This window comes from Cygnus atratus, chromosome 1 (genome assembly GCF_013377495.2).
Source record: "Cygnus atratus isolate AKBS03 ecotype Queensland, Australia chromosome 1, CAtr_DNAZoo_HiC_assembly, whole genome shotgun sequence".
Classification (NCBI taxonomy): domain Eukaryota; kingdom Metazoa; phylum Chordata; class Aves; order Anseriformes; family Anatidae; genus Cygnus; species Cygnus atratus.
Genome location: NC_066362.1, coordinates 24,775,018 through 24,788,015, shown reverse-complemented (window position 1 = coordinate 24,788,015; position 12,998 = coordinate 24,775,018). Strand labels below are relative to the sequence as shown.

The following is a 12,998-nucleotide window of genomic DNA, read 5'->3' as shown; positions in this document are numbered from 1 at the left end:
TAATTACTCTAAAAAAAATGATAATTTCTTAGTATCAATTGAGATTTTATTTTAGATTCTGTCCCCTAGAAAATGAAGTATGCATAAGCCCCATGCAATTTGGTTATATGTGTTTATACTAAAATAATAATTTATTCGTATATTTTATGAGCTTATTCATTGTGTTTATGTACAATAAAAATATAACTTTATCAGTAGTATCTCTTAAATACCCGAGTTTTACAAGAGCTGTGCTAATTTATAAGCTGACATTTAAAAAAATCAAATTTCAAAATAAATGGAAAAAAGGCTCGCATGAGAATGCAATATTGTACTCTATCCGCTAGAGGTCAGCAAATATTGTGGCGTGTAGTTCTCAGTGAAACTGTGGTACAGCATTTTCTATATTACAATCCTGTCTGTTTTACTGGAGTTATCACGACTTTATTGTATAAACAGTTCCAGTTTGACGGTATATGGTTTTGAGAAGACAGGACTTGATATACAAAATGTAAATTCTTACATTGTTCTCTAACAGGTGCATGAAAACTTTGACTTTCAAGATGAGGAAGAATCAAATATTCAGGACCAAACCTTCAAAGAAGTTATTTTTGAAGATACTTTTACATTTCTCTTATCTAATAAATCGTCAAGTTCAAGTTTCAAAGAGGCTTTAGAAAATGTGTATGGATTAACTGTGAGCAAGGTAGTTCATTCCACCTTTTTCTTAACAATAATTATTTGAAAATAATTTATTTTAAATTGTATGCCTTTATGAAATTGTTGGTGCCAACTTTTTGGAAGAAGGATTTATTTAATCAAAACTGCCTGTTGCTGAATTTCAGGAAAGTCATGAGAAAAACTGCATTTATATTGAAAAGGGAATTTAGTAAAAATTTCCACTCTCAAATTATGTAATTTCCAAAAGTAAAGATCCTTAAAATATATTTAAAACTTTTAAGAAATAATTCCCCCCATTCATTTTTTTAAATGGTCTTTTAATATACAGTTTTGTGAGTTTACATAAACCTACAATTGATTAATTCAGACAAGTATATTCATGAGCATTGGAATTAAATTTGGTTTCCTACTACTTTGTGCCTCATTTTGAATGCGAGATCCAACTATAGTTTTTTTGCATTTTTAGGGTCTGTGTAAAGTCTGCATCACTTGTGAAAGCTGTTTATGACGAGCTGGGAACATCTTTAGCAGTATTTCTATCAATTTTTGCACTTGTAAGGTGGCATTCTGAAGAGCCTCTTGCTTTCAAAATTTACAGAGATTAAGTTATCCATGAGACTTCTACCTCTCAGTCAGATATGATTAAAACAGGGTCATCTGTTCTAAATTTATGGTAGGATAAATTAGGAAGTCACAGACATATGTGATGACATATGATACGATCACCTAACTCTGTTTTCTATAGGAGACCAAACCACATTTCAAACAGTCCACCTTGTTGTCTGTAGTTCACTGTCTACACATTCTTTTCCCATGGTAATTTATATGGGTTCTTTTCTACAAAATAAATGATGCACAGTTGACTTTATCATAGACTGATAAATGGGAAGAGTTATCAAGGAGCTGTTTTTAAATGACTTCAGATGAGGTTTGGGTAAATTGAGAGCTGTTGTAACTTGTCCTTTTGATCACCAAAGGGACTGGGGTCTGATGAAAGCATATTGCTTTCCATGTGATTTCAGCAGTGTATGCTGTCCTTTCCTTTGTAGGATGGAATCTACCACAAAGAAGATGAGCAATGTTTGTCTTTAGAAGAGATAAATTCCATAATTACTTTCATAAAAGAACTGAAGAATATTGGACAATTTGAGCTGGTAAAATCAGTTTTGTTATACTGGATTCATATTTTATGTAAATCTGCTAACATTTCTCCTTGATTACCGTTCTCTGCTGTCTCAGGCACATGCATCAGACTGGATGGAAAGGGAAGCTGGGGGGTGGAGGTATACTGATTTTATTTGGGATTTTTGGAATTTAAAATAAAAGAGATAAAGAAATAAAACAGAATTTGAGTTAAGAATTAATTGAAAAGGACAGCTAAATCAGAAAAATAAAACAGAAAATAGAAGAAAGGAAAAGGAGAAAAAATATGTAAATCACTCATGAGCTGGTAAAAAAAAAACAGAATGACAGTGAAGCAAAGCAGTTGCTAGTGGAAGAACTGGAGACTGTTCAACATTAAGATCATGACCAAAGAAAAGATAGAGATGAAAAAGTGGCAAAAAAGCAGATGGAATATGTGATATGCCTTCTTCATACGTCATAGAGTCAATCATGGAATCATAGAATCACAGAATGGTTAGGGTTGGGAGAGACATTAAAGATCATCTAGTTCCAACCCCCCCTGCCATGGGCAGGGACACTTCCCACTAGATCAGGTTGCTCAAAGCCCCATCCAACCTGGTCTTGAACACTTTCAGGGAAGGGACATCCATAACTTCTCTGGGCTCTTCCAGTGCCTCAGGCTCTTCCAGTGCCTCAGAGAAAAGAATTTATTCATGATATCTAATCTAAACCTCTCATTTTTAAGTTTAAAACCATTTTCTCTTGTCCTACCACTACACTCGCTGACAGAGTCCCTCCCCAGCTTCCCTGTAGGTCCCCTCTTGGTACTGGGAGTGAGTACTTCAAGTGAGTTCATTTTTGGAGAAGAATAGAGATTGAGGAACAACAGACAGTATCCATGAATAGGGATGACAATTAAGGAGTCTTGAATTGAGGAGGAGGACTGGGGAAATGGAAGATCAGCTACTAGATCCATTGTTCAGAAAGTCTGCATGACTTCAGAATTTTTTTTCTAGACCTCTGAATGGGTTTCAGGGCTAAAAATTGATGGGGCTTTTTGAAAAGGGAATTTGTTGTATAGATCTGGAAGTCAAACCAGAGGCCTTGAGAAGCTAGGGAGGTAGACTTCCATGTCAGTACTAGCAAGCCTGATTTGCAGGGATGGGCAAGACTGTCATTTTTTACATTTGCGTGAAAGAGCATTTATATTAATATCTGTATGCTGTAATATACACTGTCTTCTAATCTTTTCTCACTTCTATGCAATTTAAAAATATAACGTAGTCCCTAATCAGTATCTCTCTTCTCAGCTTTTCCCTTCTGCTGCACCCAAGATTCAAACTTTACTGCGTGACCTGTATCACATGGTAGACCCAATGAGACGGCTTGGTTCAGTCCTGACTGTACATTGGTTGCTTTCCAGTTTACTTGAACAATTCCAGTTCATGACTAAAGAGGCACATACAAATCTTTCAGAATGGTAAGATAGCTATTATACAATATGCTGAGGGTAGTTTCTCAACTGATATAAACTGGAGTAGCTCCAGTGAGTACCATGAAACATAATCCTTCAGCAGATGTAGGTGGATTTACAGCATTTGAGAGGAAGATCTAACATCCCACCGTAGAGCACTGTCAGTCATTCTGCTGTTAGAGTTGCAGCTAGGTGTCGACATAGCACATATTTTTTTCCCTTTTGCTTCTCTTTCTAATACAGAGGTCCCTGTGCTAAAAAAGTAATTGGAGCTAGAGTATTTTTTTTTTTTAATTTTTTTTGGAAATGTGAGGTGAATTAGGTAGGCTGTTCCTGAAAAAAAATTTAGAGTCAAAATTAGTAGTGTTTACTACTCTCATTTAATTTATTCACCAATTAGAAACAAAACTGTAAAGAAAAGACAGAACTTCAGGTGGATTTTCCAAAAGGGTTCAATGATTTTCAGTGGCTCTAAATTTTCTATGTCCAATAAGATGACAGGTCAAGAGTAGTATACTCTGAGAACCTCATTTTAACTCTATTTGAAAAGCTTGAAAAATACTGTATTGACAAGACTAAATCTATTGAGCTTCTGGCAAGAGATTGTAACTTTAAGAAGGAAGGAGGGAAGAAAAAAGTGAAAAGTTGTGGTATACAACGTATTTAATATAAAATTTTTGGGGAAAAAAAAAAGTGTTTTCTGTGCTCATTATTTCCTGACTGATGACATTTCATAGATATGTATGCCATAGTTCTTTACTGAATAGAGGCATATATTATATTGTTTATGCAAACAGATATATATTAAAAAATGCCTGTGCTCCATTCCACTGAGTCCCAAGTTAAATGGGCAACTGACATTACTGTGTACATTTTGCTTGGAGAATGCTGTAGTCACTATATGAGGCATCTGTAAGACTTCTTAAGTTTTAATTTTGTTTCTCAATGAATTGGATGTGGCTTTCAGGGTGTCAATAGTCATCTGTAACTTTGCTTAGCTGTAAAGTGAAGATTATACTTTGCCACTGTGCTAGTTAACTGTTTATTAGTGTTTTGAAAATACACAGTTCCATGAATGTGCTAAACATTATTGTTGTTACTTATGGCCACTCCATGAAAAGTAACTCAAAGATGCAGCTGCTTGCATTCGTGTATAAGCCCTTGCCCTTTTGCCAAAATATTTAGGTTTGCATATCAAAGCATACCAACCTTTAGCAGCTTTCTGTTCTAATCTAAGCTGTGCCACTCACTCACTTTGAGCAAGCCCTTTGACCGCTTTTTCCTTCAAGCTAAATGTTACTGTATGTATATAAATAAGTATAAGTAGCATGACCTTTCTCCAGGGCATAGGCCAATCTGCTTCTTTGCACTGTTCTGCAATGGCTAAGCTAATAACACTGTTCTGCTCATTCACTGTATAAAAAATACATGATTGCTAATCATAATCTCCCACTCCTATAGCTACACGCATGTGATCCTGATGCATGTGTCAGATATGCATGTACTTATATATAATTGCAAGGAAGAAAGATATGAGTAAAGTTTACTCCCCAAATTACTCAGGTATGCATTCGCTTTGAGTTTTGATTAATCTTTGAGATTCCCATCTTTGAGTTTGTATATCAGAACATTTTTTTTCTGATTTTCTTCACTTAAAGGCAGTTTGTTTGATTGGTGTATTTAATTGTTCTTGTTTCTCTGACTATGCAAAATTAGTATTTCCATTTACAAAATCCAGTGATTCGCATAGCTGACTGTCCAAACAGACAACATGGACAATAATGGCTTTTGACGTAGGTCTTGTACAGTTAAGCAATTCACTGATCATGAATCCATAGAATAGAGACAGGATTTAAACAGATTTCTTTGTCTGCCTTTCTTAACCCATTTCATCTATGCTGCTAGTATTGAAAACTTCAGTGACATTAGTGTACTCTTTGAATTCCTTCAACAGGAGAAGCAAGAAGAGTTCTAGAAACTCATCTCAAACTATAATGAACTGGTTACAGCTTAGGTGAGAATTACAGTTTCAGATGTATTATTATAATATACGACAAAGTTCCTTGAAAGTCATCAAGGGGTACCACCTAATATGTACATTGAAATCGATTTCCTTCTATGTTTGTGCATTTTTTTTTTACTTTTTTTTTGATTCTGTGCAGCTACAATTGTGATATGACTAAGACATACATGATCACTGTCTTTTAGAACAGGGACTATAAGGTACTGTGGCAAGTATATTTGGCTGTGTCAGACAGCTGAGTAACATGGGAGAATCAGGTTTGTCAGAAAAACTAACCCTTCCGTTTTGCATAAGACAAGAGCCTAATGAGGTGAATAAAGTTTCACATGCTTTTACAAAATCCTGTACACAAGTCCTTCATTAGGTCAAAACAGAAACACCAGCCCTCAAGCTGAACTTAGGTTGAAAATAATTTCTTGGTGTTTAACTTGGTCATGCTCATCACCTGGACAGTTTGCGAAACAAACATGGTTTGAACTATGTGGCAGAAGAAGATGACAGCAAGGAAATCTGGGATAAATTGATTGATCTGCAGTGGGAGGAATGAGAGTAAGAGGGAAGGGGAGAGAGAGAGAGAGAGAGAGAGAGAGAGAGAGAGAGAGAGAGAGAGAGAGATGGAAATAAATGCCAGGAAACCTGTTCCACTCTTCAGTTTGCAATTTTGTATTCTTCTTCTGAAAATCAGCATGAGGTGCTTCCTTCAGTGAAGCAAATGCCCTCATGGAAACTCAGTGGCAGAAGCCAAACAAGCACTGTACAACACAGAGAGCTTACAATAACAGTTAATAAAACAGAAAACCTCCTAGTGATCATCTCTCACAAAACGGGCTCCAGTGGCTCCTCATTTTTAAGAGACCTACAAAAGTTACATAAGAAAAAAAAAAACTCATAACTGAATATTGAGAACATGGTCACAATATTGATTTTGTTACTCATTAAAAATTGTACCTCCCACAACTAACACATCTATCAGAGGCCCCCAAAGTGCCCAGTTCTTTGTTTGTTTGTTTGTTTGTTTGTTTCCCCTTTTCAGTTTTAATCTTATGGAAGATATTATCTCTACACATCTTTTGTTGCTTATTTCTGATTGATTAGACCATCCTAGCTCCATTACTGTTATTGCTGTCTGTCCTTTAGGTATCTCATTTGTTGAATCGGAGTCCTAAAGGACTCTCAGGTTTACTGTTAGTAGTTTGTGAGGTACACAAGCATATTCCTCCTCCCCGCCCTGGTTACCTAATGTACAGTCATTAGTTTCATTAGATTTAATTACAAAGTGCAGAGACAATGCACTCATCTGTGCTTGATACAAGATGATAGGTCATACAAGAGAGTGAGAACAAAAAAAATAAAAAGAGCGCAGGACTTCAACCTCTCTGTCTGAGGAAGATCTTCATAACTACACTGTTCCTCAGTCCTGCTGATTGGGAGGAGCTTGGAGAATGGAAACAGTTAAAAAGCTAATTCTTCAGCAGAAAATACAGTAATCTGAGTATCTTTCTGTAATACTGTTTCTAAATATTACATTTTGATATCTTTCTGTAATTCTATAGAGTTATTATATGTCTCTTAATATTGCCTGATGATAATCACAATCTTTTTACAGAATTGACACATACAGGTCACGCAGTTCCTTTAGGAGCTGGGGCCTTGCAGTGGTGATGGCTGCCATGCTCCTGTGGTGTGCTCTGGCTAAACCAAAGCCTAGCATTTTCCTAGAGTTAAGACATCTTGTTTTCACTTTACAATAGGATTTGGAAAAAATGCAATACAAAAAGTAACAGTGGAGAGGAAAAAAATCGTATTTGAGAGGTGTTAGCCATTAACTCCTTGGCAAACAGAAAGAGAGATATAAATGACTTTTAACTCAGAAAACAAACTCTAATAGTTTGTTAAGTGCTTCCTTTGAAGGAGGTCATGAATGCGCATGAAAAAGGGTGGTGTCTAGACAGTGCAAGATGTCAAAACTACGTGTTCATGCACATACAGACACAAACATCTGCCAGGAGACGCTGTTTTTTTCCCTTATCTCAATGTGGTAATGCAGAAATCTCTGTTTTAGCATTTAACAGTTTACCTTTTACCATGATGGATTTTACTATTGCTTTCAGCAGCTCTTACTGAAATATCATTGATGTCTGCTTGCATAGAACCTCACCACCTCCTTTGCCTGTCACAGACAGTGACCTCACGTCTTTCAAAATTAAAACTGAATGGACAGGATCTGGGAAGAAACTGCTTTACAAGTAATTTTACAGGAAACACTGGAAGGAAAGCATCTGAAACCTTTAAGAAATGATACTGGATCTCTGTAAAGGCCTTATCAGCCAGAGTCTATCCGGTATATGGATTGGAGAGAAGCCTGCTGCCTTTCTTCTTCTATGCTCCCAAAATGCTATATGAAAGGGAAAAAAATGCAGAGTTAGCAAACTAGGAGCCACTAACATGTTAATGAATAGTTGCGAATGGCTTGTGTTTGTTTGCTTTTTTTTTTTTTTCACTAAGGATTATACATATAATCTGGATGTTGGTCATGTGTTTGGTTGAGTAAGTAAACAAAGCAAAACACATAGATATTCCTTTATATAAAGTCATGCTAACCTCAATACAGATATTCACCACGACACAGGCCTTCATTTTTATTTAATTATTTTTGAACAAAGTCTAACTTTAACCTCAAGAATATACAAAAAGCAGCATAAAACAGTAAAGAAAGATGGCACGGGTTATTTTATTCTTGGCGATATCCACTTTTCCTTTTCCCAGCAATTCAACTTTTTTTTTTTTAATTTATTTCTGTTTTTATTTTTTTCATGTTATATACTATAATTTATTGTAGAATGTGTGTTTTCTATCACATTCATTCAGGTAACATTGCTAATGCTGGGAACATGAATCCAGAAAATAAATCTTTCCATGGAGAATATTAAAATACCATGTGCCATGGGTTGCCATATAGAAATTTTTGAAAAATTTTCCATGGATTTTCTCCCTTCCATTCATGTAGAAATATGTCTGCTATTGAATTGACAGGAATTCTTCTCAAGAAAATGCAAGACCTAAGCAAAATGTTCCTTTTAACCTGAGGAAGAATCATGAAGGTAAGCGATCAGAGTAAGATCTTTTATATACTGCATGTCTTTCCTATTTGTGTTACTTCTGACAATATATATAATTTAGATTACACAAATTTGCATTCCAGCTGGAAGATCTTGGCTTACTACACACAAAAGAGCAATTTCTTCCTTAAGTTCTTAAGTGTTCTGCTGAATTGATAAGCAATATTCATGAGCCTAAAGCAAAATCTGACACTGAAAAGAATAAAAGTATACTGTATTTTCTATAATTAACAAAATAAGAGCTCCTTTTCCTATAGAATTGTGATCCAGGCATAAATTTAGAGCATAAAATTGTTAATTGTTTCTGTTTATCTTTCAGCATTGTTTTATTCCAGTAAGAATAAAGAAAGAAAATGCAGTTATGGTAAGTCAAGGGCTTTCTAGTCCACTAGGAAGGAAAAAGACAGATTACTTGAATACATTTCTTGCTTTTTTTTTCTGTACAACCTTTCAGTGAATGGTGTACCTGTGGGCTGTTACATAATAAAGGAACATTTTAAAACAGTGTTTATAATCACTCGATGATTAGGCTGTTATGTTAAATAGGCCTCAAGCACAAAGTTAACATTTCTGTGCATGCTTATTAATGTGCATATTCTAGCACTCATTGATTCTTTGATGTGCTTCAGTAGGCTTTTGCCTCTTATTTCCAAGAACTTTAGCATACATCTGTTTTTGTGGAATAGCCTTTAAACTTGCATGAAGTTGAATCAACCTTATATCAGGCCACTCTTCAGTCCAGAGATTTTAAAGACCTCTTTAAGAGAAGAAGAATTTTCCTAGGTACATGCTTGTAGTGCTGCTGTCTTTAGTGGGAGCAGTGCTTTCTGCTGCCTTCCTCATTGACACATTATCTCAGCAGTCATTTTATAAATATGAAACAATTGCTCTGCAGAGGAAAGGCTTTTCTACTCAATCAGCCTCATTTCCTCTCCGTTATTGATTTTACCATGCTTCCAGGAACTTCTGCATCAGTCAGAGGCCAGAAATGCTCTTGTGCTGGCTGAGTCACATCACCATTCTGATTGCTTGCCATTTTATTTTGAAGATATCACAATTAATTTTATTTTGAAAATTCCTCCTCAGTTCTAAGCTATTAGTGAGACAGTCCTCTAGGTAGTGCATACAGTATCTGGGGAGCTGTTTATGCTGACATATATTCAGTACTTATTTAATAATTTATGTCAACTTGTGAACCTCTATTCCCCTACAAATCTAGTCCAAATGCTGTTCTTTCACTGAAATAACTGATTCTACATTTTAATCTACACAAGACAGAACAGAACTTGCCCTGTTTAGTTTCCCTAGACTGATACTGAGGTAGAAAAGGCTCATGCAGAAATGCATCCTTTATGTTATGGGCATTTTAAAAAAATGTTTTAAGCCACCAGATTTGTTCAGATATTATAAAGACAGTCTCCCGGCTGGAGTAGTTTCTGAAATACTCAGTTTTAAACACATGCTAGAGAATATATATGGAAAACAAATTTTGAATATGTAATTGTTCTGTAAATCTTATTTCAATAGGTTGGATTAAAATATTTGTCATAAGTGAGTTGCCAGCAAATAATTCTTCTCAGAAGTCATTTGGCAGACACTACAAAATAAAGGATATGTTTGAGCAAATAGGATCTGATTGTGGAGATTTCATACACAAGGAAGTAGTCGGAGTTTTTTGATTTAGGAATTTTAATAAATCATGCTTCTAGCTGTACTATAAATGACCCCATGGGTCTAGATATCTCCATGTGACTTGTTCTTATGAACAGTAATAATACATCTAACATGTTTTGATTTTTATTGGCAATTACACATGTACATAAACCCTGTACACAGGCTGGTACCTAAGTAGGTTATGAATTTTGGCCTAACTTTCTTTGAGTTCCAGTTAACCAACTGGAGACGGGATCTCCCAGAGCTAATCCTTGCATTCTAAAAGGCTTACTCAGACTTCAGTTTTGTGGCTTTAACTAGTCATCGGGCATTGAATGATTAAAATCCCTCCAGGGTCAGAAAATTTCTCTCAAGTGCCAATACACCCTCCATTAAGACCTTGTAGCAGAATTATCAGTCTCAGAGTGACCAGGTAGTAAAAATCTTATCACTGTGCATGTTATTAATCTGCCAGAAGTTGCATGTTACTTATAAATGTTCATACATTTCACAGGTTGTTTTTGTTTGTTTGTTTGTTTGTTTGATGCCTTCTTGGAACAGATAAAGATACCCTATCTCATATCAGGCATATCTTCACCAGTCCACAGCTGGATTTGAACCCTCAGTTTAACCCAAAGATCAAGGAATACTATGCAGAAGTCCCATTTGACATGGTGACAGTGAAAATTGGAGCAGAACCTTCTAACTGTCAATGCCAAGTACACCTTGATGAGAAGAAAGGGCCAAGGTATGAACAACAAAATATGCATGTAAAAGGTAAAAGTGTTGTGAACATTGGAAATATTTCAGAATATTACAGAATTGTTTTGTGCTTCCAAAAGCACATAATACTTTGATGTTAATCACAGGAAAGTCAAAGGGATTTCAACACTCAGACATTTTTATCTATTTGTCAATGTCCTGAAGGCAATGCCAATATGTTGTCAAACCATAATTAGCCCTAGCTTTATGCAGCACACAGTTACAAATGTCTCCCCAGCTTCTCTAGTCACAGTCCAGGTGTGGTGGGAACACAACATCCTTACACTGCACACAGTAGGACAGCAATGAATATGAGTTTTCATATCCAGGTCTTGATTTTGCACTGTCTACGCTACTGCCCTGCTGTGGTTGCTCACTCTGCCAGCAGTCTGCTTACATGGATCTACAGTCTGCTTAGGTGAGGGGGGACCAAAAGAGAAAATAAGTGTATTAATTTAGCCTGATCCATATTCAGCAGAATCACTTAGTAAGGAGTCATCATCAGGATGAGTCTCAGCTTATCCAGCCTTTCAGAGCAGTACAAAGCTGCAGGATATGGCTGAGAGCAAAGTCATCAGTAAACATCTGGTTTGAGCACCGACCCATGATCAGCCATGCTGTTTAATTGCTACTGTGGTCCTTGGCACAGTTTTGGCTTTCCCAGACATTCATCTCAAAAACAGCAGCATGTGCTGGAGGCTGTTCCCAGTAGGCATTTTGGGCCAAACCACCCTGCTTTTGGATGGTGGGGGGCGAGAAATGTTTGTTTATCTGGGCCAGGTGGCTTAAAACCAGAGGAATGGCCTATGTACTTAGCCATTAGTAAAAGATTTCCATGTTGACTAGGGGACATTTAAAAGGGAGAGCAGGGACAGTGATTCACTTGAGAGAAAACACCCGAAACAGTTACTAAGCTAGCTTTGCTTTGTGGCACAAAGTGCCTGTGCAACTCTGACTGACTGCGAAGCAGATGCTTTAACTTAGAATGACTACTAATAATCAGTAAACCAGTGCTGGTCTGTACAATTGTTGTTGACCTTATGCCTAATATGCTTCCTGTATTTTCAATAAAAAATCAGTCTTTACTTATGATTGAAAAAGAAGATCCCATAAAATTCTGCTATGCAGTTGTTTAGCATTTTAATATTAACACCTGTTACAGCTGATAGAGACATGGCAATATAATAAAAATCAGAAAAAAAAAAAAAAGAGTGAGTTCTTTCTTATAAAAGGAAAACAGAATAGCCTTATGTCCTTTTCACTGAACATGAAAAGCTCTGGATGTGCAGGTTCTGTGTCTTTCAGCATTTCTTGTTTCACTGCAAAGGGAAGAAGAGCACAGTCAAGCTTTGTTCTTTTATGTCACACTGAGCAGTTTGTCTGAGACTCAATCATGCTTGGCTAGTGAACAATTTCTATGTCTAGCTGACACTTCTAGTCTTGCTCGTCTTCCTGCTGACTTTACCACAGACTTGAACCTGCCAGGAATTATTGTCCTTAGTGCCTTCATTCACAGATTTCATGTCAGAATTGTTGCCACTGCTACTGCAGCTGTTTTCACTAAGTGTCACTCAGTATTTTATCTTGAAGAATTTAAAATTCTTTTCGCAAAATTTAATTTACACTGTTTTATTTTTATTTTTAGTGTAAAACCATATGTATTTTGTCAGAGAAATAAACTGTTAGAAATAGAAGCCTCAACAAGCTAGTGAAGTTTAGCTGCCATAGGCAACACTGTAAATCTTTTTTTTTTTTTTTTTTTTTTTTTTTTGTGTGTTAACTGCACTTTCCTGTTTTGCCTTGCAGTGTTGCTAACTACCCACTTGGCCTTGGATTGAACAAAGTCATAGTTCTTGTAACAGATGATTCGCTACCCAACCCTCAGGTTGTGAGCAGCTATAAAATCACAATTTATCGGGAGGACCGCCCCAGTCTGCCTTTGTTTGATGACTATATGATATGTGGTTTTGTGCAGGTATTCTCTTTTCTTTTATTACACAAATTAATAGTGAATTTGTCTGCTTTCTGTGTAAATTAGGGTACAAGGGCCTAAGCTAGTGTAGTGTCAGTTTTGTGAGATTAGAATCTGAGTTCTAAATGCTATAATTGTATGAAATACAAAATTTACACAACTTTTGGGATATAAAAAGTAACTCCATGTTAAGTTTGATAGCAAATTGTG

At 36.1% G+C, this 12,998-nt stretch overlaps 1 protein-coding gene across 1 annotated transcript in view; it reads left to right on the top strand.

Moving 5' to 3' along the window:
• CPED1 (cadherin like and PC-esterase domain containing 1) overlaps positions 1-12,998 on the top strand; it is a 147,515-nt gene that overhangs the window by 66,981 nt on the left and 67,536 nt on the right. The window contains exons 9-16 of the mRNA XM_035559378.1: positions 518-685; positions 1,710-1,814; positions 3,096-3,265; positions 5,214-5,273; positions 8,316-8,383; positions 8,721-8,765; positions 10,616-10,802; positions 12,623-12,791. Coding sequence (XP_035415271.1) covers positions 518-685; positions 1,710-1,814; positions 3,096-3,265; positions 5,214-5,273; positions 8,316-8,383; positions 8,721-8,765; positions 10,616-10,802; positions 12,623-12,791 — 972 coding nt within the window. The remainder of the gene's footprint in view (positions 1-517; positions 686-1,709; positions 1,815-3,095; positions 3,266-5,213; positions 5,274-8,315; positions 8,384-8,720; positions 8,766-10,615; positions 10,803-12,622; positions 12,792-12,998) is intronic.